The sequence below is a fragment of the Dermacentor andersoni genome, chromosome 3, assembly GCF_023375885.2.
Source record: "Dermacentor andersoni chromosome 3, qqDerAnde1_hic_scaffold, whole genome shotgun sequence".
Lineage (NCBI taxonomy): Eukaryota > Metazoa > Arthropoda > Arachnida > Ixodida > Ixodidae > Dermacentor > Dermacentor andersoni.
The window spans coordinates 198,704,831-198,728,374 of NC_092816.1; the positions used below are offsets into that span (position 1 = coordinate 198,704,831).

General features: G+C 49.3%; 1 protein-coding gene across 1 annotated transcript in view; it reads left to right on the forward strand.

Annotated features, from left to right (window-relative positions):
- LOC126524380 (venom metalloproteinase antarease TserMP_A-like) overlaps nt 1-23,544 on the forward strand; it is a 67,764-nt gene that overhangs the window by 36,070 nt on the left and 8,150 nt on the right. Inside the window, exon 11 of the mRNA XM_055067274.2 lies at nt 4,076-4,226. Within this exon, the coding sequence (XP_054923249.2) occupies nt 4,076-4,226 (151 nt within the window). The remainder of the gene's footprint in view (nt 1-4,075; nt 4,227-23,544) is intronic.

The window sequence follows — 23,544 nt, forward strand, 5'->3', positions numbered from 1 at the left end:
TTTCTGCTAATAAAGAATCAACTAGGATTCCGAATCGTATGACGCCTTGCTGACCAGTGGTCCCTCTTCTTACGGGGCTGCTGCATTCCGAAATTTCTGCGATATTAGGCAAGAACCCTTCAATATTTATTTCCAATCAGTTTCGATTTCTGCCTCTTCGATTAGGCCTAACACGAAAGAATGCATTGTCGCACATAAACCTGTAAATACTTAAGAATACATTCTACCAAGACGCTCCACTTAATTTATCGAAACTTATTAAACCCCGGATTGTTCTATTCTTTCACCATCAGCGTTGAGGAGAACAAAGGGATCATGTAGAAACAAACCATAATCACTGCATTGCTTCTTTAAAATCTGCTGGAACCTTAAAAAGTGTTGACAGCAATTCTTTAAAGTATAAAATGCCAAAGATATTCCATCCCTTCCGCAGAAGTAAGCGTGCTCTTGACGGCACTTCATATATAGTCTCGCGCGGGTCTCGGCCTTGTGCGGCCCTAAGAAACTGAGTGCCCCTTACATGTAACCAATTATTTTTAATGAGAGAAGAAAAAACGTGTTTTCGTGTGGGGTGAACACACGAAACGCCCTTTTCTGCCTTCTCTGTAGGTAGAAATGCATGTTATACCTCAGCCGTGACTATTCTTCTTAAAGTATAATTACACTGAACTGACTGCAACCACCTATCTTTGACTGGCAATCCCTGACGACCTTAGACGGGGTCGTAAATGAAGCGAGATCACTGCTATTGCACTCAAACCATGTCTCTTCATCTGAAGCCTGCTCCCGATTGACCCCTATAGGCACTAAAAATTGTTCGCACGTGTGTTAGACGGATTTGCTAATGCGCTTACCCACTCTTGTGTCCCTTTACTAAACACGACATCGCTAAACTTGGGGCATAATGTGTCAAGGTTACTTTTAACAATTATGGGGGCCATATGATTGCTTGCTGTGTCAACGACATGCGCTTGAATAAAAACTTTTCAACGCTGGTTACAAGTGAATCCAACCACACATGCGTATTCATTAACTTTCGCTAAATGCCGACTGAAAGTTCCGTGTGGTATTCCAATAATTCCGTATGATTCGAGATTTTGTTACGGACGCTATATGGATTCCATAAGAATCCCGTTTGATTTATATAAGAGTCGTAGCGAAAGAATATGTAATTAGTGATGCGCACACCGGAACGTTTCAGTGGGGATGTACATTCTGTACCGATTGTTTAGAAAATTCACTTTTCTCGTAAAATATAAAAAAATGGAACGGCCTTACTCTGCATAATGTTGAAAGTACGTGGATAATTCAGTTTTTATGTGCAATTGATAGCGAATCGCGTGCGGTGTGTGATCTTTACTGGGTTCCCTTGCAGATGACTGATTCATGAAAATACGTTTGTTTGCATTGTCGCTTATTTCCGCCCTCACTAAATTGAACTATTACACTGCTGACTTTAGTTTTTCGTGCCGTTATACGACTGTATAACAATGTGTAAAGGTCCCCATCACCAGACATGGCAGTTTTGAACCGACAGCCACAGTGCATACAAGGCGCGCTAACAATTGTGCCTGAGAAATATTACACCACTAGGCGCCGCACAAAGAGCTCCAATTTCAAACTGAACGCCGTGCGCGCGTCTCCTTGCGGGCGCCGCACACCCAGCCAGAGAGTCGGCATCGTCCGCATAAGTGCGCCTGCGTAATTCACAGTGCTGTGACATGAGTCACAGTGACACGTGACTTCAGCAATTGTTCAATGCAACACCAGTTATATGTTTAGACTCTAGATGATCTGGCTTCAAGCGGTCGATCGAAATGGTCTCTTCCCGTCGGCTGACAAGAAGTGTGAACAACTTGGCGTCACGCTTGAAGACATTGAAGGGACTGCCGCAAGGAGCATGTAAAGGAGCGCGAGTAGCGTCGTGACGGATAAACACTTGACTTCTATGAAGTAAAATGTGGCTCGTGTAAACATTTCTGCGGTCGTTACGAATCGGCGGTGGTATAACAGTGGCCATTGTAATGCGAAGGCAGTCGGCGTAGGATTGTAGATCACCAGATGACGGTTGCGAGGCGAAGACCTCACGGGGTACGCGAAGTGTCGTGCTGAAAACGAGTTCTGCTGAAGAACACTGTGCATCTGCTTTTAGAGCTGTACGAAGACCTAGTAGAGCTAAAGGTAGTGGCTCTGTCTATGGAATTATGGAGTCATGGGCACGAATTGCTGCTTCTCGGTTGACGGTGGAAGCGTTCTACCATGCCATAGGAACTTCGGTGATAAGCTGTCATTCGTACCTGCGTTGCACCCAGAAGACGGGAGAGAACTGGAAAGTGGGACGAGTCAAATTGTTTTCCTCTCACTGTCGTTATGGTGTGTGATACGCCATAACGAAAAAAGCCAGGTATTTAAGATAGCCTGGGCTACACACTCTGCAGCAATATGAGAGAGGGGCATTGGTTCAGGCCAGCGTGTGAAGCGGTCTGAATAGCCGGAGATTGCCGCATTCCGAAAGAAATAGAATATGGCTGCCCGCCAATGGCTCAGACCTTGGCTACTCGCACCTGCCGAAGAGCACTGAATTACTACCTTATAATAAAGCTTCTTGCGTGGCAGTGTACCGTTATTGGGCTCTTTCGGCACGTATACGACATTGTCCTGCCAACTATTCTTTGCTGAGGATCTATTTTATCGGCACTCTTAGCCTTCCATTGGGCGCAGCCGCGACTTTCGACCAGCCACTGCAAGCTAAGTACGGGGGAATCGGACAAATCGCAGACGCCGGCAGCACCCTTTTAGCCCGTTATCTATTTTGCTGCACTGGCTCGGCCCGATCGATACCCTCTCCACGTGAGCGTGCTCCTCGTCTTTTTCCAGCCAATTAGATAAGAAAAACTGCTCAATGTAGGCAATGTTCGTTTTTAAACACAAAAAGAGACCCTATAACGAGGAGAGCATTTGAGTGGTCTGTTCAGACAACACTGCGGGCCAACACCAGATAGTTTCGTTGGCGGTAACGTTATTTTCAGTTAGGATATTGGAATAAAGTCACAATGGAAAACTTTTACGTTATAGGGCGCCTCCTTCTCCTAAACAATAAAGTCAACCAGGGCGTGTTTAACTGCGTTGTGCACTGGCTTTTGCCACAAAAAACGATGCGATGGAGGGAAACAATAATTAGCGTCCAGTCATTTTTGCATACGCACAGAAACGTTTACTCGCTTAGCTAAGATGGCTCCTAATGTTTCCTAGTAAATATGTTTCTTTATTCATCTGGCGCTTTCCATATTGTGTGTATCTCTTATTAAACGCATGGCTGTAACAAGTGCTGTCTATAAGCTAACAATTAATTCGAGTTCGCGTTTCGAATACGATTTTACAATAACTACTGCGCATGTCTATTTGCCTTTATTACCATTTTTCGTGCTTTCTTGCCGAGGAATACAAAAAAAAGAAACTGGCATTGATTGACGAAGCCCCATGATAGCTCAACTTTATGATCACCGACTCCATTAAAGATACCCGTCTCATTAGGTTATGTGACCAACAAGTGAATAAACTTCAACTCACGTGGAATTCAGGCTTCCGGCTTTAATTATGCAGAATACAGCTAATTAAAGGAATGAAATGGGATAGCCGGGACATAACAATCGCATGCAAGTGCTCCGTCATACATGCTAGATAAAAGGCAGAAAGAAACCGAGGCTGGAAAATTGAAATGGACGATACTCAGGGCATTTTCGCTCACCGTTTCCCTGTTGTTGTGTCCTTGCCTGCATGCCAAACATTTCTATAATATGAATCTATGCCCTCTTGCTCTACTACCTGCCTTGCTGCTTCATGCCGTGCTGCTTCATGCCTTGAGGCTTAGAATTAGCAGTTTGTTTCCTTGTATGATTAGCGAAGTTACGTAGACAATAACTAATAAGATACGATTGGTGCCATGAATATTTGCAGCCTCTGAGGACGACATTTTTGAGCTTAAAATTAAATGCCGTGAATTGCTGTCGCTGAACAACATTACACGCCCTGTAAACTAATAAAAGCCGTAGATCTCCAATTCTCTTTTCCACAGTAATCTCCCGCCGAGCTGTTTCAGTGAGGAGAGCAAGACGAATTACATGGTTGGACACAAAAAATATCCTGGCCAGTCAGTACGGCCGCAGTATTACTGCAGAAGGATGCTCAAGGTGAAAGGAAGACGATTGAAGGTGTCTGCAGAGAAGGTGAGCTGCACCAAGAGACATGTCCTTTTGATAAGTTTCCAACCGCGTCGCCAAAGGGTCACTAATGGCCTTGCCAACTCAATCAGACCAGGCCCCCAGGCTGTAGTTGGTTGTGGCGCATTGGAACAGTGTCAAGGATTGATGGTGAGCTAGTCGCACTCTCCGAACCGGAGGGGATGGGGCGACAACAAACCCACCCCGCGTGCGTTTAGTGAGGGTTCGACTGCTGACCGGCGATAAGGTCCACGCCTGATCGACCGTGAACCAGAGGCATGAGACGGGAGGCGACGTACCACTAACACATTCAATTTAATAAAATAAAAACATGGGCAAAACATAATAAAAGAAAAAGAACATACAAATTACAAGCCGTGGGGCCTAGTTCGCGGAAGGCGTGCGGGTCACACAGCACACGCCCTGACGCCACTCGCGCGACACTAAGCCCACCACGTGGGAGCTCCTAACACTCGCGCATAAACAAAAAATACGCGACAAAAATGAAAAATACACGCGACAATAAATGCGACAAACACTACACTAACAGAGCATACAATAATTAACACGCGATGGATAAATAAATGAAAGATTAAACGCGATTAAAAAAAAAAGAGTCCGGCGGAAAGTTCTGAGAGCGGGCTGGAACACGAGGCTTAACTGTGGCGTGCTTGCCGAGATCCCGGTCTGAAGAGCGTCGGGCTGCTGGTACCTCGCTGCCGAAGATCCTGACGGACTTGCACCGTCTGTCGGTCGAACGGCGAGGACTTCGGCCTGGAGGTCTCAGCCTGCCGACCACATCTTCAGCTGTCTCCCGGTGCACGACCACCCTGCTCCGTCTTCCAAGCCACTCTGCCGCTCGCCAAGCCGCCTCGTCCCTCCGCCGCGCTCAGGCGACACACGTGACCAAAACCCGTCGGGCGGGTTCAGGGACAATGGGGAGCGCTCTCCCTCATCGCCGTGCAAGCAGCGTTGCGGCTGCGGTGGCAATGTCGGCCCACTCGAGAGGGGCGCGGGCATGCAACTCTGTGACAAACAGCCGCTGACAATTCTCACGTTTCAAAGAATATCTCGTAGTGAGCACCGTATGTCCGTTACCGAAGGAAATCAGGGAACAAAAATAGTGTTGCAAAAGCTAGTTTCGTTATACTTGATAAAAAAATGATCGAGTACGTTTTTAAAGAGTATAATCTACATGCGTTCACCAACAGCAGCGCGCTTTCTAAGCAAGTGGCTACATACTGATTTAGTGATGCGTCATTGACACAGCACTTTTATCATCTTTTCGATTTGTGTGTGCCGTTAATTTCTACGTTCAGTGATGTTGATATGCTCGCTTGCAAATCCAGACAACTTACCACGGGAATAATGTCCAAAATCAAGAAAGGCGCTGAGAGAGGGAGTAGCACACTGTGGTATAAAGTTTCTAAACAGGGATAAGGTGCCTCAGAAAGGCTGGCGAATGTTTCGATAAGAGGACCTATCTTCGTCAAAGGCGACCTCGTCATCCTCGGCATGTTAGTATTAAAGGGGCAGTGTGGTGACGTCACGTGCGTTCGTCGTCGGTGGCGGCTGGTCATAAACGGAGAGACTTCCGAGGTAATGAGCGCTCTCGTCCGACATCAGTGAGCACCGTTCCCAAGACGAGGGGACAAGAGCGGGGGAGTGGGAAGGCGGGGAGAAAAGAAAAGAAAGAAAAAAAGAGAGAAAAAGACGGGGGGTGGGACACCCAGAGGATAGAAAGGGGGGGGGGGGGAGAACGAACAAGAAGAAAGAAAGGGGGGCATGGGAGGGCGTTGGGGAAGCGAGAAGTTAGGCAGCATGTTTTTGAGGGAAATAGAAGAGCTGGTTAGGCGGTCAGCACGCGAGTAACACAACAGGCAAAAAAAAAAAAAAAACCTTATTGGAAACGTGACTTCAGTAGCATACATGCAATGCGTCGAGCAATTTCGGAGTAAAGATGGTGACAAGCAGTCTGGGATGCAATGTATGGCGTATTTGGAAGGCAGCGGCATGGTCTTTCAAGGGCTGTTAGCCCCAGTAGCTCAACGTAGGTGTCGTTACGGCAGTATACAGAAATGGCGATACCCTGTGTGACTCAGGCGCCGAAAAAGGTATAATGATGTTTGGGACTACTGAATGTGTTAGTGAGGGTGTTTCAAAACATATAATAGAAAACAGACAAAACAAATAGGAGGGGGGAGCCGAAACCGGAATAACAAATAGGAGGGTGACGTGCGCAGAAGCGAGCGAGGGCCGGTGTACATGGGAAAAGGGGGTTGTACAGGTGATATAAACGAAAAAAAACAGGAAAGAGTATATTAACTTGAGTAGTAGGCAGGAAAAAAATTTCGACATGGAGGAATAGGTGAGGTTAAGAATTAAGGTATCCTAAGGTTAGCTGGTGGCATAATGTGTTTTGTGCCTTGGTTGATGATATGAGAATTTCAGATTTAAGTTACCGCTTTTAAATATCCTAAGTTACCATGTGCCAAGTTGATTCCCGTCGGGTGTAGGCAGTTAAACTTGTGTATGAGGTGTGACTCCGTATATTTCCGTTCTCGAGGCGAACGGGAATTTATTTGCAGTATATGGAGCCTGCTTTGTCAAATATATGACCATGTTCATTAAAGTGGCTGGCTACTGCTTTAGGTAAATTGAGTTTTGCGTCCGCGCGGTGACCGTTGAGTCTTGTATGAATTTGTTGTCCAGTCTCACCTATGTATTGTTTGCTACAAGTGGCACATTCTAGACAGTAGACTACGTTGCTTGTTGTGCAGGTGAAAGCCGAAGTTACATTGTGTGCGTAATTTGACGCTGTACTTTTTACTGTAGTAGTAGATTGAATATGTTTGCATGTAGAGCACCTGGGGCGGCCATAGGCACCGGTTCCCAGCTTCATCTTTGTTATTAGTTTGGCATGCACAAAAATATCTTTAAAATTAGTGTTGCGTCTGTAGGCTACTCTGGGCGGGTGGGGAACAATCTTATTAAATTTCCTGTTGCTGGTGAGAATTGGGTACTATTTACTGAGGATGTTATTCACGTTTGGAAGTGCGTTTGAGAATTTGGTAGTAAGAAGAGGCGTGGGAAGACGATCGAAGGACGTTTGAAGACGATTGAAGCAGAGAAGGTGAGCTGCAGCAAGAGACAGTGTCGTGTCGAGATGTTTCCAACCGCTACGCAGAAGGGTCACTAACGACCTTGCCAAGACGATCAAACAGGGCCGGCAGGCTGGGATTAGTTGTAGCGCACCGCAATATACACTCACTATTCGGACGTTTTGAACAATATCTCGTGGTCAGCACCACATGTTATTTACCGAGGGAAATCAAGCAATAAAGAAGTGTTTGTAAATATCGGTTTTGTTCCAGTTGGAAAAATAAGGCTTGAGTTCATTTTGAAAGAGCGCCATCATTATGCGTTCAGAACAACAACGCGCTTTCTAAGCAAATGGCGATGTTACTGATTCAGTGATGTGTCTTTATAAAGAGCACTGTTTTTATATGTCCTTTTTGTGTGTGCCGTTTTTTGGGCGTTTTGCGATGTTGATACCGTCGTCTGCAAACTCAGACAACTTGCCATGCTGTTGATGGTAAGCTAGCGCAAGTGAGATACGAATGGTGGAGGCTGGATGAATATGAAGTAATAGCCAATGACCTGTCCCTCTCTCGCATAAATTAATAATCCAGACATATACTGGTTGTTTTTATTTGTTGTGACCTTTGTTGTGTTCCACAAACCCTGCTAGTAAACACGCTGTAACTTATTTTTTTTTAATTAGATGACAGCAAAAAAAGTATAGCAGTTTCACTAACATACTTTTTTCTATTGTCGCGGTCCGTTTCTCACGTTGTCTCTTGTTTCACAAAGTTTCTCTGTTGATTGTTCCTTCAGGGATTTCACTGAAAGAACTGATTGACTGGTTTACTTCCTGAGGATCTTTTTTTCCCACATGGTTTCAACTTTCGTGCGATGCGAGAGAGTCAAATGGCAGGATCCGTTTGCAACAAATGATGCAAGTACACATAAGCGCGCTACACTTAAGATACTACGTGTGCACGACACGTGGCACCACGTGACACGTACATGAGTCAGCTCTACTAGCGTATGTCTCTGGGTCTGATGGCACGCAGGGAAAGCAGCTGTAACTTTTTCCAGAACCTAGGACCAATTGGTTCCCACCTATCAAATTTATCGGCCTGTTCTTCACTGGTGAAGCTGCACACAAATTATAGTTGTGAATAGTAAATACAGAACAACATGTCATTTCCCTCGCAGTATTGATGAGAAAACTTTCGCTTCCCTTTTTCATTTTTTGAAACACATTCTGTAAATGTATACAAATGTTCTGTCTACCAACGCAACCCAGAAAAGGATGTTTGTTAAAATAACGTTGAATAACGTTCTCGATAAATTAATATTGTCATGTTAAAACTAAAAATTTTTCCTTTTTCATTTGTTCCTTTCGCGTTTTTTTTCTTAAAGTGCAGGTTGCCCTTCTTTCTACCGCTTGTCCCACATAACTTGAGGCAAACATTAAAAAAATATTACATTAAACATTAAAAAAACAACCAAAGGAATGCTGGTTGCCGCCACTTGGAGATACGCCGATGTTTTATTTTGCATTCCGTCTAATTTTATAAATAGTCCTCGCCAAAAGGGTTTTTTCTAAGTATCACAGAAGCCAGCGAATACACGCAAAATTGCTGTGGGGCTGGCGGTTCCAGTCACTTTGCTTCTAGTTCAAACTTCGAAAAATAATTTTATGCAGCACGTATTGAGCAGCAGAAAGCTGCATCGGGAGTTTTTCGTCTCGCTCGACAATATTCTCACTGACACTTTTCATCCAATTATTAAATTTGAGAAGATGGTTAATTAAGACTAATTATTTAATTAGGCGGAATGCGAAGTATAGTCTGAGTATCTCCAAGCAATGGCAAACGACATTACCTTGTTTATGTCCAGCTACTTGACATCTGTATATTTTTAATGATTGGCTCCAATTGCGTGGGACATCATATGTACAGGGTTTCCCTGCGAAAAGTAACGAATGCTGTAAAAACGATGCAATGTGCTCCGAGGCTAAAACTTACTCAGTGGTATTGATAATCGCGCGACCTAGTCTGCAGTATTCTCCTCGTTTTAAAAAGTAAATGAAATAGTATAACTGTTTACATACATTTTTAAATATTGCCTTCACAAAGAAAGTGGAAATAAGAAAATTGTAGATCACATTTCTAAGTGGCCAAATGAAGTATTTGAAAATAAATGCTATTGATGAAGCTTGTAGTACTTGCGTTTAAAGAGAGCTCAGGGCCGCTATTTTGTAGCGATGCCTTATGCCTTATTCTATGCTATTCTTATCATCCACCACACACGGCCGCCTGATCCCGTTGATAATGTGGGCAGACCATCGCTCTGACCACAGCCAAGCGCGAAAAGCCTGAAAAAAGCATAGAATCGGAAAAGGCATCGCTACAAAATACCGGCCCAGGATGTTCTAGAACAAGCGCATGTTAGCGCCACTATTTCAGCCCCCCCCCCCCCCCCCCCGACGACCGCTCAAGAAACCAAATCCACTTGTCTCTACAGCGCTGTCCAGGACGGGCTTGGCATTTCCGGTGCCAGCAACTCTCGCTGGTCAGATGTGATTGCGAACACACAAAAGAACGTGATAATTGCATTTTCTTTTCCCACTAAACCGTCCTGAGGTCAACATTCACTCAAGCCGGAGTTCTTTCTGTTTCTTTTTTTTTTGTTGCCTTGTGTGTTCGGGTTCCATTCCGCAAGTGGAGCGAATGATATTGTTGTTATACTGATATTAACAGTCGTGAAACTGTAAGCGACAAAACTAACATTTTATTGGGCCAACCTGTGCCCACAAAATCAAGTTACTCTGAAGACCAACGATTCCGGTGAACACCATCGGTGATCGCCGAAATCTGATCTGCGGGGCAAGCCCGTCGGCTTTTATTAATGAGTCATCGGATGTACCAGGATATCCGATGGTGCTTCCGTGTCTTCGAGACAGTACAACACTATGTGCGTGGCGCATGCAATAAGATTACCCAAGGACCGCTATCTTGTACACGTTCGAAAAGCCGACGCTTGATTTCCCCTCACGCGATTGGACTAGAGTGGCCTAGGCCGCGATATCGGCGCAGCCTGGACAATCGCGCGAGGCGAAATCGAACGTCGGCTTTTCGAACGTGTACAAGATAGCGGCCAAGGTTCGGTGACAACAGACGACAGATCGGTAGCATTCTAGACACTTCCGGTACATGCAGGCGCGACCTGTGCTGAGCGATAACATTTAAACTTTGTTAGCCAGTAAAAAGCCGTCACTCGAGAAAGATAAACAAGTAGACGTGCCAGTGCCTCCGCCCCTCCTTATTGCTGAGCGTTGTCCCAATGCTACAAGCTTAACCTGAAAGCGAAAAAGCAAAAGCGCGCTTCGCCAAGAAAAAGAAAGGTTTGCAGACGATTACGCTTCTTGGTAATGCGATCTTAGAGCGCAGCTGCTGCCTTAAGTCAAAGATAGGCAACCGCATACAGAACACGCAGTGCCGAACGGAGGTGGTTCTACGTTTCGGATTGGGTAGCGCACACCGTGATCCACCGCTACAGAGTCAGCGCTCCGGTGACGCGGTGGCTTATAGTGCGTCGCCGCTGCGTACAGGGGGGGGGGATTAGCAATTATTATATTGTTTCTTCTGACGTGGGATGAAGAAACGGGTGGAGAATTGGAGTATTGAGTAGCGGTCATACAGTCATTCACTCACAGACAGGCCTCGACGTGGCCACACAAGGTTTGGGTGGAAAGTAGAAGTAAGAGGACGAAACGCTATAACTGTTTTTCGAGTCATCGCAACTGCACTGCGCCAGGTATGGGGCAAGTGTGGAAGCGGGAGAAGTACAGCCAGGTGGTGGTGGTGAAAAGCATTTATTGGGCTATATATATACAGAGAGGAGCTCGGGGAGAGACCTCTAGTTGGTCGCGCCCCTTGCAATACTGGGCGGAGTCTCTCATTCCGTGACCCCGTTGGTCTTGACCGCTACGCAGGTCCACCGAACTAGGGATTGTTGTGCCGATAGTTCCTGGCAGCCGAGTAGGGCCGCCTCCCAGTCCTCTCGGGAAGAGTAAGGGGTGATGGTGGGAGAGAAGGAGTTTGCCTGCATGCTCAAACCATGTGGAAGGTGTCGGCCACCTCCCCACAGAAAGAGCAACGGCCGTCAAAAGAAGGGTCAAAGTGCTTGAGAACCGCCGGGCACAGCAGGGTGTTTGTAAAGAGCCTAAGGAGAGTTCGTTCGCCAGCTTTACCCAGTCCCTTCATAGGAACCAGGTAACCGCGGTGTTCGGCACGATAGTGCTCAGTAATGTCTTTAAAAGAAAGAAGAGGGCTGTGATCTGGGTCAAGGTCCTCTCAAGTGATGCCTGGTGCCCGGTAAGTGAGTGCGCGGGCTGCCTCATGGGCGGCTTCGTTACCTGGCATGCCTTGGTGGCGGAGGACCCACATTATTGAGCGATGAGTTGGATTGCAGTTGCGAATACAGCGGCGAAGAATTTTGTCCGCGAGAGGAGTGATTCATCCCAATTGAAAGTTGCGACAGGCTCCACGGGAATCTTTGAGGATGAATTTAGAGTCGGGATGGGAGGCTGCGAGGGCGACCGCCACCTCCTCCGCATGCGTTGAGCTGGGTGCTTTGAACGAGAGGTCGTCCATTTGTCTTTCCTCGTGTATGATTGCAGCCGTGTACCTTCCCGCCCTGGAGTGGTTGGGGCCTGCAATATCGACGTAGAAGACGTGTTTCTTAGCGCCATAGTGGCGGCGCAGGGCATCCGCCCGCGCCTGGCGCCGGCCATTATGGTCCTCCTTGTTCATCTTAGTTGGAAGGGGTCGAACGTAGAGGGCGCTTCTCCACAGTTCGGGCACTCGAACTCTTTCCATCATATGGTGGTCATGTTTAATATGTAACCGGTCTAAGAGGCGGCGACCGTACACGATCTGGGCGAGACGCGTGTATTGGTTAACGAGATGCGCCTCGCGAAGTTCCCGATAGGTGTTTACCATCCCTAACGCGAGAAGACGCGCCTTGGAAGTGGAGATCGGGAGGTCGAGGGCTCTCTTGAACATTTTGCGGAGTACTACCTCCAAGCAATCTTCGTCATGTTTCCGTAAGCGTAGGTATGGGGTCGAGTACAGTACTCTACTAGTTACGAAGGCATGTGCGAGCCGCAACGCATCCTTACTTCGCAACCCTCCTCGCTTGTTGGAAACGCGGCGAACCATCCGGCCCACCTGGTCGCCGACCTTGCGGAGTTTGGCAAGAGTTGTGCCTGCCTTGCGGTGTTGATTAATGAAGAGACCGAGTATTGGAATCTCCTCCACTTCTCGGATGGGGCCACTGGCGACAGAAAGCTGAACCGAGATTTTGCATTTCGGGGAAGTTCGAATATGTACAAATTGAGACTTGGACGGGGAGCACTGGAGGCCGCAGTACGTGGCATAGTGGTCTACTATGCTCGCCGCTGCTTGCCTGCTCCTATGTTTCCCATAGTGGCCCAGATGGTGATGTCGTCGGCGTACAGCGCATGCTGAACACCATCGACACCCGCCAGCTGTGCCGGGAGGTGTGCCATGGCAATGTTAAAAAGAAGCGGGGACAACACAGCGCCTTGTGGTGTGCCCCGTGTTCCCATCACAAATGGGCTGTACTCGGTCTCTTGTAGGCGTATATAGGCCAAGCGGTTCGTTAAGAAATGTTTGATAGAATTGAATGTACGAGCGCCGCAGTTGGTCTCGCTAAGGTGCTTTAGTATGACGGCGTGCTTAACATTATCAAAGGCACCCTTGAGATCGAGTGCGAGGACTATCTTGTCGTTATGTGAGCGTTCTGGGGGTTCGAGGACCTCGTGATGAAGCTGTAAAAGGATGTCTTGTGCCGACTTATGAGGCCGGAAGCCGAACATGGTGTCGGCGAACGTGTCCTTGCTCTCGAGATATTCCGAGAGGCGGTCACGGACCATCGTTTCCACGAGTTTACCTACACATGAAGTGAGGGAGATGGGCCGGAGGTTGTCTATGTTTACCGATTTTCCCGCCTTCGGGATAAAGGTTACCAACGATGTCTTCCAATCGACTGGCAACGAAGTGTCCCCCCCCCCCCCCCCGTCCAAATGGCGTTGATGTATTCTAGTAGGGTTTCGTACGCCCGATCTGGAACGTTTGCCAATAGTTTGACTGTTACCTTATCCCTCCCGGGCGCCGTCCCCCTGCGCATTCGTGCAAGAGCAGCGCGAAGGTCGTGAAGCTGGAAAGGCTTATCCATTTCCGGATTATCACAGCCTTGCATACGAATAATCCGTCCCTCGCGGGTCTCGATCCTGATTGAGGTATTGTGAGCGCAAAGCGTTCGCTAGCTGCTCCGTGTTTCCTTGAAAGTTGTGTAGTGCGCGAGTGAGGTGTTTCTTGGTTTCCGATCGTGTTTGTGTAGGGTCTATGAGACTCCTGAAGAGCCGCCAAGTGTTGCGGCTCGACATCTGTTTTGCTGCGCTGTTACATCTATCTACCCAGTTAGTGTCGGCGAGCTGGACAGCGTACTCGGCTGCTTGCTGAGTGAGGTCAGAGATACGAGCGCGGAGTTTACGATTGTGTTTCTGCCGCAGCCATCATTTGGTTAAGCTGCGGCGAGCTTCCCAGAGGTGCATCAGGTGGTTATCCACGTCCGGTGCACGTTCCGTAAGCTGTATCTGCTTTTCGTGTGAACGGAGTGTTTGCATGAGTCCGTGCGCCCAAGTGGAGTAGACTTGTTCCAAGAGAGTCGGGGAGTTTGGCTTGTGCAAGGGGGCGATGTAAGGGTCGAGTGTAAATGATAGTGTTCAGTATGCAGTGGTCGCTACCGAGGGTCTCCTCGGTGTTGATCCAGTCTGCGTGTCGGATGTGTTTCGTGAGGGTAAGGTCGGGGCAGGTGTCCCGAGTGACAGAATTCCCTACACGTGTTGGGTTGAATGGGTCGGTTAGAAGACTGATGCCCAGCGTAGATATAAGTCCCGCCGACTTACGACCACGCAGCTCTTCCTTGCGATAGCCCCACATGGGACAGGGGGCGTTAAAATCGCCCACTATCATCAGGGGATCACGACCCGCAATCCTTAGCGCTGCGCTAAATATGTTAGAAAAAGTAACGTTTTTTAGTTTCGGGGGGCAGTATATATTAAGTATGTGTACGGGACTATCTGCTCCCCGTGGGGGGAGGACAGAAACCATCACGTACGAATATTCCAGATTTAGGTCGAGATCAACCTCCTGCGCTGTGTAGCCTTTATGGACTAAGAGGCAGGTGGACGGGTCTCGCTGAAAAGCGTTATAGCCCGAGAGCTTAACCGCAGCTCCGGTTTCTTGCAGTGCAAGTACTGCGGCGGGGTATTCGAGATTTTCAATGTACGCCATTAAGTGGGCGCGTTTCGTCCTGTCTTTGAAACCCCGACAGTTCCACTGTGCAAGAGAGAGAGCTTGCTGTCTTTGGGAGGGGCGCCGCCCTCTAGGGAGTTGGTTGGGAGGGGACGCAGCCATGTTGATTTGAAGGGAGATCGCCTTGGAGAGCCGGCCCAGGTTCCGTCACCTGCAGCTGGAGCGATTCTGGCTCCTCCGAGAGTTCGGTTAGATCGATGGGTCGGGTGAATTTTGATGGGCGGTTCGCGTCTTTGAGGGGTCCCGTTCGGCGGAAAATCCGAGGGTTTGACTCTAGCCACGTCTTAATGTTGGCCGTCACGGCGGCCGTAACCGTAGCTGTGACCGCCTTGAGAAGGCTGTCGTGAATTTGGCCAAAATTTGATATCTGAGCCGTTAATTCGGCAAGGGCGTTTTCGAGGGCGGTGAAACGCACGTCAGAGCTAGAGGGTGCCAGGTCCGCCTGCACCACTTGCATCGGTTCCGGAGCTACATGGGCAGGGGGCGGAGAGGACCGAGCCGTTTCTAGCGCGTGAATTTTCGCGTTAAGTTGAGCATTTTGCGCCCGGAGAGTCTCGAGCTCGCGGCGGAGGTCCGCGACGTCAGAATTAAGGGGGGGGGGGTGAGGAGGAATCTTTAGTGGGGGAGAAGGTAGGGGAGTGCGGGGAGGCGGAGGAGGCCCGTCTCGGCTGCCTACCTTGGGCTGAGACGTATTCTTTGGTGTGCCAGACGGAGGGCCTTCGAGAGCCGGAAAGTCCCCGTCTTGGAATGTAGGAGCACCTGTATGCCGTGACGCTTTCGGGTTAGTTGACCGAGGTGACTTGGGGGCACGTCCAGGCAAGGTGCCCGCCGGTGGCGCTGGTCCAGTTGTGCCTTTCGTCCTCTTGTTGCTAGTCGTGGGAGCTTTTGAAGTGGTGTGAGAACCCGAGGGCACTGCAGTCCGAGGTTGGGTTTGTTGACCGGTCGGCTTGCCCGGTTGTTGCAGCCGTCGAAATTTGGCTTTGCAGTCTTGCGAGCCCGTAAGATGAGCCCCATCGCACACGATGCAGGAAGGAGTGCACTCATGGAGCGCCATGTTGCCGTCTTCGAGGACTGCGACCATTTCGCCGCAGTGTCCGCAGCGATTGTCTTGAGGATTCGGGCATAAGTCCGGACGGTGACCGATGGTGCCGCATCGGAAACACGCGGGAATAGTCCGCTTATATTCGCGCACCACAGTCACCACACTGTTATAGTGCACGTAACGCGGTACTCTGTGTCCCACGACGGTGAGCAGGGCAATCGTCGACTTCCCCAGCTTGCGGATGAAGGCTATCTCTCCTCCGCGCCACTGGACTTTAGATTTCAGGGTGGTAGAAGTTTCCTGCTCATGGACCGTAATAATCCCCCTGCAGACTTCACCGTTGACTGGCGTGTCCGACCGCCGGGATGGGGCCTTTCGAAGCATTGAGTGTAAATTCACGAGCGAGCGCGTTCGCCACATTGACGTCTTGAATGGTGGCAATGACAATATTCTAGTCCCAGATGGGCCAGACACTAAGAGTGTCCACCGAAGATGGATTTACATAGTCAGAGAGCAAAGCACCAAGTTCACCGTTCTGCAGGGCTGTCTTCAGGGAGATCGTCACTCTGGGCTTGATGACAATCGTGAAATCTTCTTTGCGGAGTCGAGGCATAGCGGTGGGTCGCCATTTCTTCGATCCCGCTGCTTGCGAGAGATGAGGGTTAGACTTTTCAGGATTCGTAGGCACAGAAACGCCGTAACTCATGGAGCGTCCGTTGACCGCCGAAGTGTTCGAGCGTTGCTGGCGTTTACGAAGTGCCACCAACGAGAAAAGGCCTTCATTCACTATCTCCTCCGTCGGAATGGAAGTTTCAAGCGAAGACGGGGCTTCTGCGACGATTTCTGACCATGTCATCGTCTCGGGATCGTACCCGCGCCTAGCAGAGGCCGCCATGGCAGTCGCGGGTAACGATAGAGATCGAGTCCGGGGCGTTAGGCTCAGCTGGGTGAAGTGGCGGAGACAACAATGGGCCTAAAAGGCCCCACAAAATGGCCCACCTGCTCCAGAGCGGTATCTTCTGGCGCCGGGTGATGTTACCCGCCTAGTAGAGGCAAAATTTCACGGGGTCCCCTGGAATTTTCGGTAAACCGGAGGAAAATTGCCGGAGCCGATGTGAGGCGCGTCTGCTCGCTCCGCGCTAGCCTACAGCCAGGCGTAAGTACTGCCAGAGGCGACAAATGCCAATGAGGAACGATCCTCATAAACGGGGAAGCGAGACACATGGCTGAAAGCTGAACAGCCACACGACGCATAGACGGAGGAGCGGAGAGCCGCGGATCACGCGCGAGGCGGCACGGAGCGTCCGCCGCCGGCTCCGCGGCAGTACCACGACAGCGGGAGAAGGGAAGGTGAGGGCGGCGAGGACGGTAGCGGCGAGTCACAGCAACGGCGCTGCGCGGAGGATGAGCGAGAACACGGGATCCGGTTTGTAGGACAAGGGGCATAGAGTTTCTCACAATACAGAAGTGGGAACTCTGGCCCAGCACTCATTGTCCTACCAAGGGAAATGATGGGAAGCATAAGGATTGATCTGATCTTCATCCATGTGGATTCAGACGTCCTTGTGGCTTTGTATATTACGGTATTTAAATCTTATTGTCGTAAATTTCAGAGCAATTTATACTCTTAGAAGTGCTAAAGACTCCCCGAACACGCACAATCGCTACTAATTGCAACAATTCAGCTTGTCGAGGTGGCCAAATCGAAACGCGCCAAGCATCTCAAGGTGTCTGATGCCCAGGATACATTCATAAGGGCGTCTCACATCGCTTGTCCTTACACGCGTTGGCGGCTTAATGGTTTCATTGTCCGGCTTCCGTGCTAGAGGTCCTGTGCTCAAATCCTGCCGTCGAACAATTTGAATGACGTTTATTTATTTACGTATTACACAATACACTGTTGAAAATGACCTCACAAAGCCGTTTGAAGCCAGAAGGATGAAATTTAGGAAAGGAGGAAGATACCTATAAAGAAAGCACTCAGACAGGGTGACACAATCTATTCCATGCTATTCACTGGGTGCTTGGAACAAGTATTCAAGCTATTAAACTGGGAACGCTTAGGAGTAAAAATCGAAGGCGAATATCTGAGCAACCTTCGGTTTGCCGATGACATTGTTATATTCAGCAACACTGCAGGGAATTTACAACAAATGATTGAAGACCTTAACAGAGAGAGTCTAAGAGTGGGGTTGAAGATTAATATGCAGAGGACAAAGATAATGACGAATAGCTGGGAAAGGAAAAAAGAGTTCAGGATCGCCACTCAGGCTCTAGAGTCCGTGAAAAAGTACGTTTACATAGGTCAACTAATCACAGGGAACGCTGATCATGAGAAGGAAATTTATAGAAGTATAAAAGTGGGTTGGATCGCATACGGAATGCATTGTCAGCACCTAACAGGAAGCTTACCATTATCACTGAAAAGGAAGGTGTACAATCAGTTAATTTTACCGGTGCTGACAAATGGGGGAAGAGACTTGGAGATTGACAAAAGAAGCTTGAGACGAAGTTAAGGACCACGCAAACAGCGATATGACGAAGAACGTTAGGCGTAACGCTAAGAGACAGGAAGAGATAGGTTTGGATCAGAGAGCAAACGGGAATAGACGATGCTCTTATTGGCATCAGGAGAAGCAAATGGAGCTGGGCAGGTCACGTAATGCGCCGGTTAGATAAATGTTTGACCATTAGGGTTACAGAAAGGGTACCAAGAGAAGGGAAACGCAGTGGAGGACGGCAGAAGGCTAGGTGGCGTGATGAAATTAGGAAATTCGCGGGTGCTAGTTGGAATCGGTTGGCGCAGGACAGGGGTAATTGGAGATTGCAGGAGAGGCCTTCGTCCTGCAGTGGACATAAAACAGGCTGAAGAAACGGATGATGATGATGATGATGATGTACTTCCCATAATTCTCATGCTGGTACAACCGCTTCCACTGCAGCACCCGTAGACACTAGCGCCAGCGCCCCTCTAGTGATTATCTTATGAAACTCTATGACAAGCGGAGAACAAGACTCGCGCCACGCGCAGAGATGGCAGCAGGAGCGCGCGCAGCTACAGCAGCGCGCGGATGATGACTTTGGTTACAACTAATCACGACGGCGACACGAAACGCGGGAGTGGGCGCCAGAGAGCAGCGCTTTAAAAGTTACAACAGTGTTACAAAGTATGTTATCGACGGTAGAACGGCCTAAGTCACACAACATATACTATTTCAGGTCGTGAGTGGCGTAGCTGTGATAGCGAAATGCCGTCTGGCCCGACCTCATAGTGCAGCGTGCCAATTCGTTGGATGGTCTTGCAGGGTCCAAAGTAGCGTCGCAGAAGCTTCTCACTAAGACTTTATCGGCGCAGTGGGATAAAAATTACCGACGATTACGTTACTTCCTAATGCGAAATTTGAGCGCAGCAAATAAGCTGTTTCACCTTTTCGATAGATTGAGGCAAAGAAATCGAGCAACACATGTATGCGCTTTCACAGAATTTTTTTTTTATTTTTCACACGTATTCCTTTAACAAAGACTCCACTAACAGTCCTTGACAGTCATGAAGGAAGCTTTGTGGTCGGAGAAATAGACTGATATATGTTCGACTTGGTACACCAATGCTTGATTTTCAAAGACGAGATCTATACAAGTGCCTCGCGAGGTTGTCACAGCCGTGGGACGCGTTACGAGCGAGAGGAACGGGATGTTCTCCCGCATAAGTGTTAGGAAATTGCTGTTTGTCTTTATGTCAACATTAAAGTCCCCCACTACTAACATCGGTGTGGATCGATGGACGGTTAATGCGAGTTGCAGGAAGTGCACGACGTCTTTCGTGAGTGCGGTAGGGGCGAAGTAGGCAGCTACTACCAGCAAGCCGTTGGGCAACTTTGCGGCGCACAGTTCGCCAACTTCATGTGACGTGCCAAACATTTCGACTGGTATTGCAGAGAGACCTGTGCGCAAGTAGATAGCGACTCCCGCCGCTCTGTTGTGGTCTCTGCGAGCACCACAGCAGTATAGGAAATCTATGAAACCGGAGACTCGCAGGAAGAGGGGGGAGGGGGGCGGCGTGTACACCCAGTGGCAAACGATGGGGGCAGAAGCGCGCGCAGCAAGCGGACAACACGATAAAGGGAGGAGGGAAGAGATAGCAGCGACTGACTGATGCCGCTGACGCCGATAGTGAATCAACCCCAGCTGCGGAGTTGGTTTCAGGGACAACGCCGCCGATGCCGACACAAACAATATGATACCCTCGCTTCCGCAGCGCTAAGAACCAGGTCTAGCCGTGGGAAGGTGGTCACGTATTCGTCGACGTGCCGGGGCCTACGTGAAATAACCGGCGCGTCGGCAACTGAAGAGCACCCTATCCGCCACACAAGAACAGGGGGGGGGGGGACCCTTTCCTCCTCTTTCTGCGTGGCGGCGACGGTGTTCTATGCAGTCACGTTATCTTGACTCTCTAGCGGCGTCAGCGGCATCCAGCGGTATCAGTAGGTCGCTGCTAGCGCTGGGGGGATGAAAGGGGGGCGGAGCTGGTTACGAGGCCGACGACAACGCCGACGACGACGCGAAACCCAGGAACGGACGCCAAAGAGCTGCGCTCTAAAAACCCAAGCACGGTCACCGAGCTGGTGGTACTCCGCGTATCCTCATCAGAGGTTGTAGTGTCGGCTGTCGGTCACCTTCTGACACTTGATACGCAGGCGCTCGAGCAGTGGGTCTTCTTCGGCAAGCTGGGATAGGCAGCGTCGTTGAGATTCGCATCATCCGTGATGTAGTACAGCATGGCGTCAAGAGGCATCGTCGGGCTCCTTCCACAAACCAGCTTGAATGGAGTGATCTGCGTTGCTTCTTGCACGGTGGTGTTATAAGCGAAGGCTACGCACAGATCGACAACATCCTAAGTCGTGTGTTCGACGTCGATGTACATTGCCAATATGTCAGCGAGGATCTTATCCAGCCTCTCCGTAAGACAATTCGTCAGCCGGTGGTACGTACTTGTCCTCCTGTGGCCTGTCCGGATGTGTTGCAGAATAGCTTGAGGGAGCTTCTATGCAAAAACCGTCCGTCAATTGTTGATGAGCACTGCCGGGGCACCATGTCGTAGCAGTATACTCACTACGAAGAACTTCGCCACTTCAGCTGCACTACCTTTAGGCAGGGATTTCGTTTCGAAGAAGCGGGTAACGCAGTCGGTAGCCACGACGACCCACTTATTTCCGGATGTTCACGTCGCAAATGGCCGCAATAAGTATATCCCAATTTGTTAGAACGGTTGGCAAGGAGGCTTGGTTGGCTGTAGCAGTACTGCTGTCGTTGTTGGTGGTGTCTTGTGTCGTTGAGCCTCCGCATGTCCTCACCATGAACGGGCGACGTCCATGGTGAGGCGCGGCCAGTATCACTTCTCTTGAATCCTTGCGACGGCACAGGAAAATCCGAGGTACCTGGCTGCCTGGTCATCATGCAAGGCTTGCAGCATTTCTTGCCGCACTGCTACGTTCAGAGCGAAAAGGTAGTTTGCGTGGACTGGGAAGAAGCTCTGCCTTACGAGGACTTTGCCTTCCAGGGAAAACAAAGGAAACCCTTGCCTAAATGCCGCAAGGACAACGGCGGTGTGGCCTTCTAAATACTCGACGAGGCTGTTTGGCTCCGAGTCTGTTTGTTCTGGTTCAGCTAAGTCTTCCGCGCTTATTGTTCATAGGAAAGCATCGTCATCTTTGTCATCTTTCGCCGGTGGGTCAATGGGGGCGCGTGATAGGCAGTCGGCATCAGAATTTTTGTGTCTGGATTTGTAGACGACGTTGATGTCAAATTCTTGGAGCCTGAGACTCCGACGTGCAAGGCGTCGTGAAGGGTCCTTTAAATTCGCCAGCCAACACAAGGCACGGTGACCGCATACGACTTTGACGGGCCTGCTGTAACGGTAAGGACGGAATTTCGTGGCAGCCGAAATGATGGCAAGGCATTCTCTTTCAGTTGTAAGTTTCTGCTTTCGACAACTGACTATTGTGAGCAATGACCCTATGAAATCCCTCTTTCCTCTGGACTAGGAGAGCGCCGAAGCTTAGGCTACTTGCGTCGGTGTGGATTTCACTGTCGGCGTCTTCATCAAAATGGGCGAGTACTGTTGGTGACTGTCGTTTAAGCTCTTCGAATGCTTCGATTTGGAGCGTTTCCCACACGCTCGTCGTCTGATTTCTTGCGGTAACTGGCTCGACGAAGCGCTTCTAATAGGCACACAAGCCAAGGAATCTTCGCTACCCTTTCTTGCCGGTGGGCTGTGTAAATTTAGCAATGGTAGAAGTCTTCTGCTAACCAGAGTAGACTCCAGCTTTGCTCATGACCTGGTCCAAGAACAGAACCTCATCGTTAGCGAACGGACAACTTTTCAGATTCACTGTGAGCCCTGATGACTTAATCACCTCTAGTACGGTTCCAAGCCGCCTAAGATGATCGTCGAAATTCCCCGCGAAGACGACGATGCCATACAAGTAAACGAGACAGGTCTGCCACTTCAACCCTGCGAACAACGTGTGCATCACGCGCTAGATCATTGCAGCTGCCGACCATAGTCCAAATAGCATGAACTTGCACCCGTAGGGGGCGTCCTGCGTGATGAAGGCGGTCCTGTCGCGATCCCATTCGTCGACTTCTATTTGGCAGTAGCCAGTCCTGATATCCATGGACAAGAAGTACTTAGCGTTCCAGAGACGATCTAATGCGTCGCCTATGCGTGAAAGGGGGTATACATCCTTCTTTGTGATTTTATTCAACCGACGATAATCGACGCAGAAACGCAGGGTATCGTGCTTTTTGTTCACCAAGACCACAGGACAAACCGGGATTTTTGACGGCTGGATGATGTCGCCGCGCATTATTTCGGCGACGTGTGGCCTAATAGCTTCCCGTTCTGGTGTTGAAAACTCTGTAAGGGCTCTGGCGGAGTAGTCGAGGAGATTCTACGGTTATTATGCGACGTCTTGCAATTGGTGTTTGTATAATACACGATGACGTCGAAAAGCAGTCTTTCTCCGTCCTAGCATACTTTTACGTTGTTGCTAACTCATGAGAAGACTTGGAATTCTGTCGAAGAGTGATTCCCGTACTTTCACCACCGAGGTAACTCCGACAGAATCCGAGAGGCTAAATTCATTGCTAGTTGCCACAATTTTCTCGACAAATGCCATCGTCGTACGCTTCTCGATGTGCATGAATTCCTGGCTAAACTTTGTCAGCATCACATTCGTTTTTTCTCCGTGTTGGCGAGCGACCCCTCTTACAACGCAAATTTCGCCGTCAAGTAGTAGACGTAGGTCGCCCTCAATGACGCCTTCTACGTCTGCGGGTGTATCGGTGCCGACGGAATTCACAATTCTAGAGTGAGGCGGTATCGTGACTTTGTTTTCAAGTACTCCTAAGGCGCGCTGACTGGATATTGTAACAAGCATGTGACGCTCCCTCAGGCATAATCTTCGTTGGCCCGCCATGCTAGGTGGCCTGCCAGGCTCAGTTAAGCAACATTGGTCACCGCACTAACAAACGCCGGCGAGCACAGCTGCTTGGCGGCCAGTCATCGTTCGTTACCACTACGCTGCGAAGCGTCCGTCTAACGGAGGGTGCCTCGAGCCCTCCCTTGTTCCCGAACCCAGGCGGACCGTGACAGATATTATATCCGGTGGTATCACTTAGTCTGTGTACAGGGTTGTCGACTAGCACTTTAGGTGAATGACTGCGCCATGTTTATTCAGAAAGTCCAAACTGAGAATCGCGTCGCGTGATGACTCTTGAAGGATAATGAAGGTCACAGTGTAAGTCC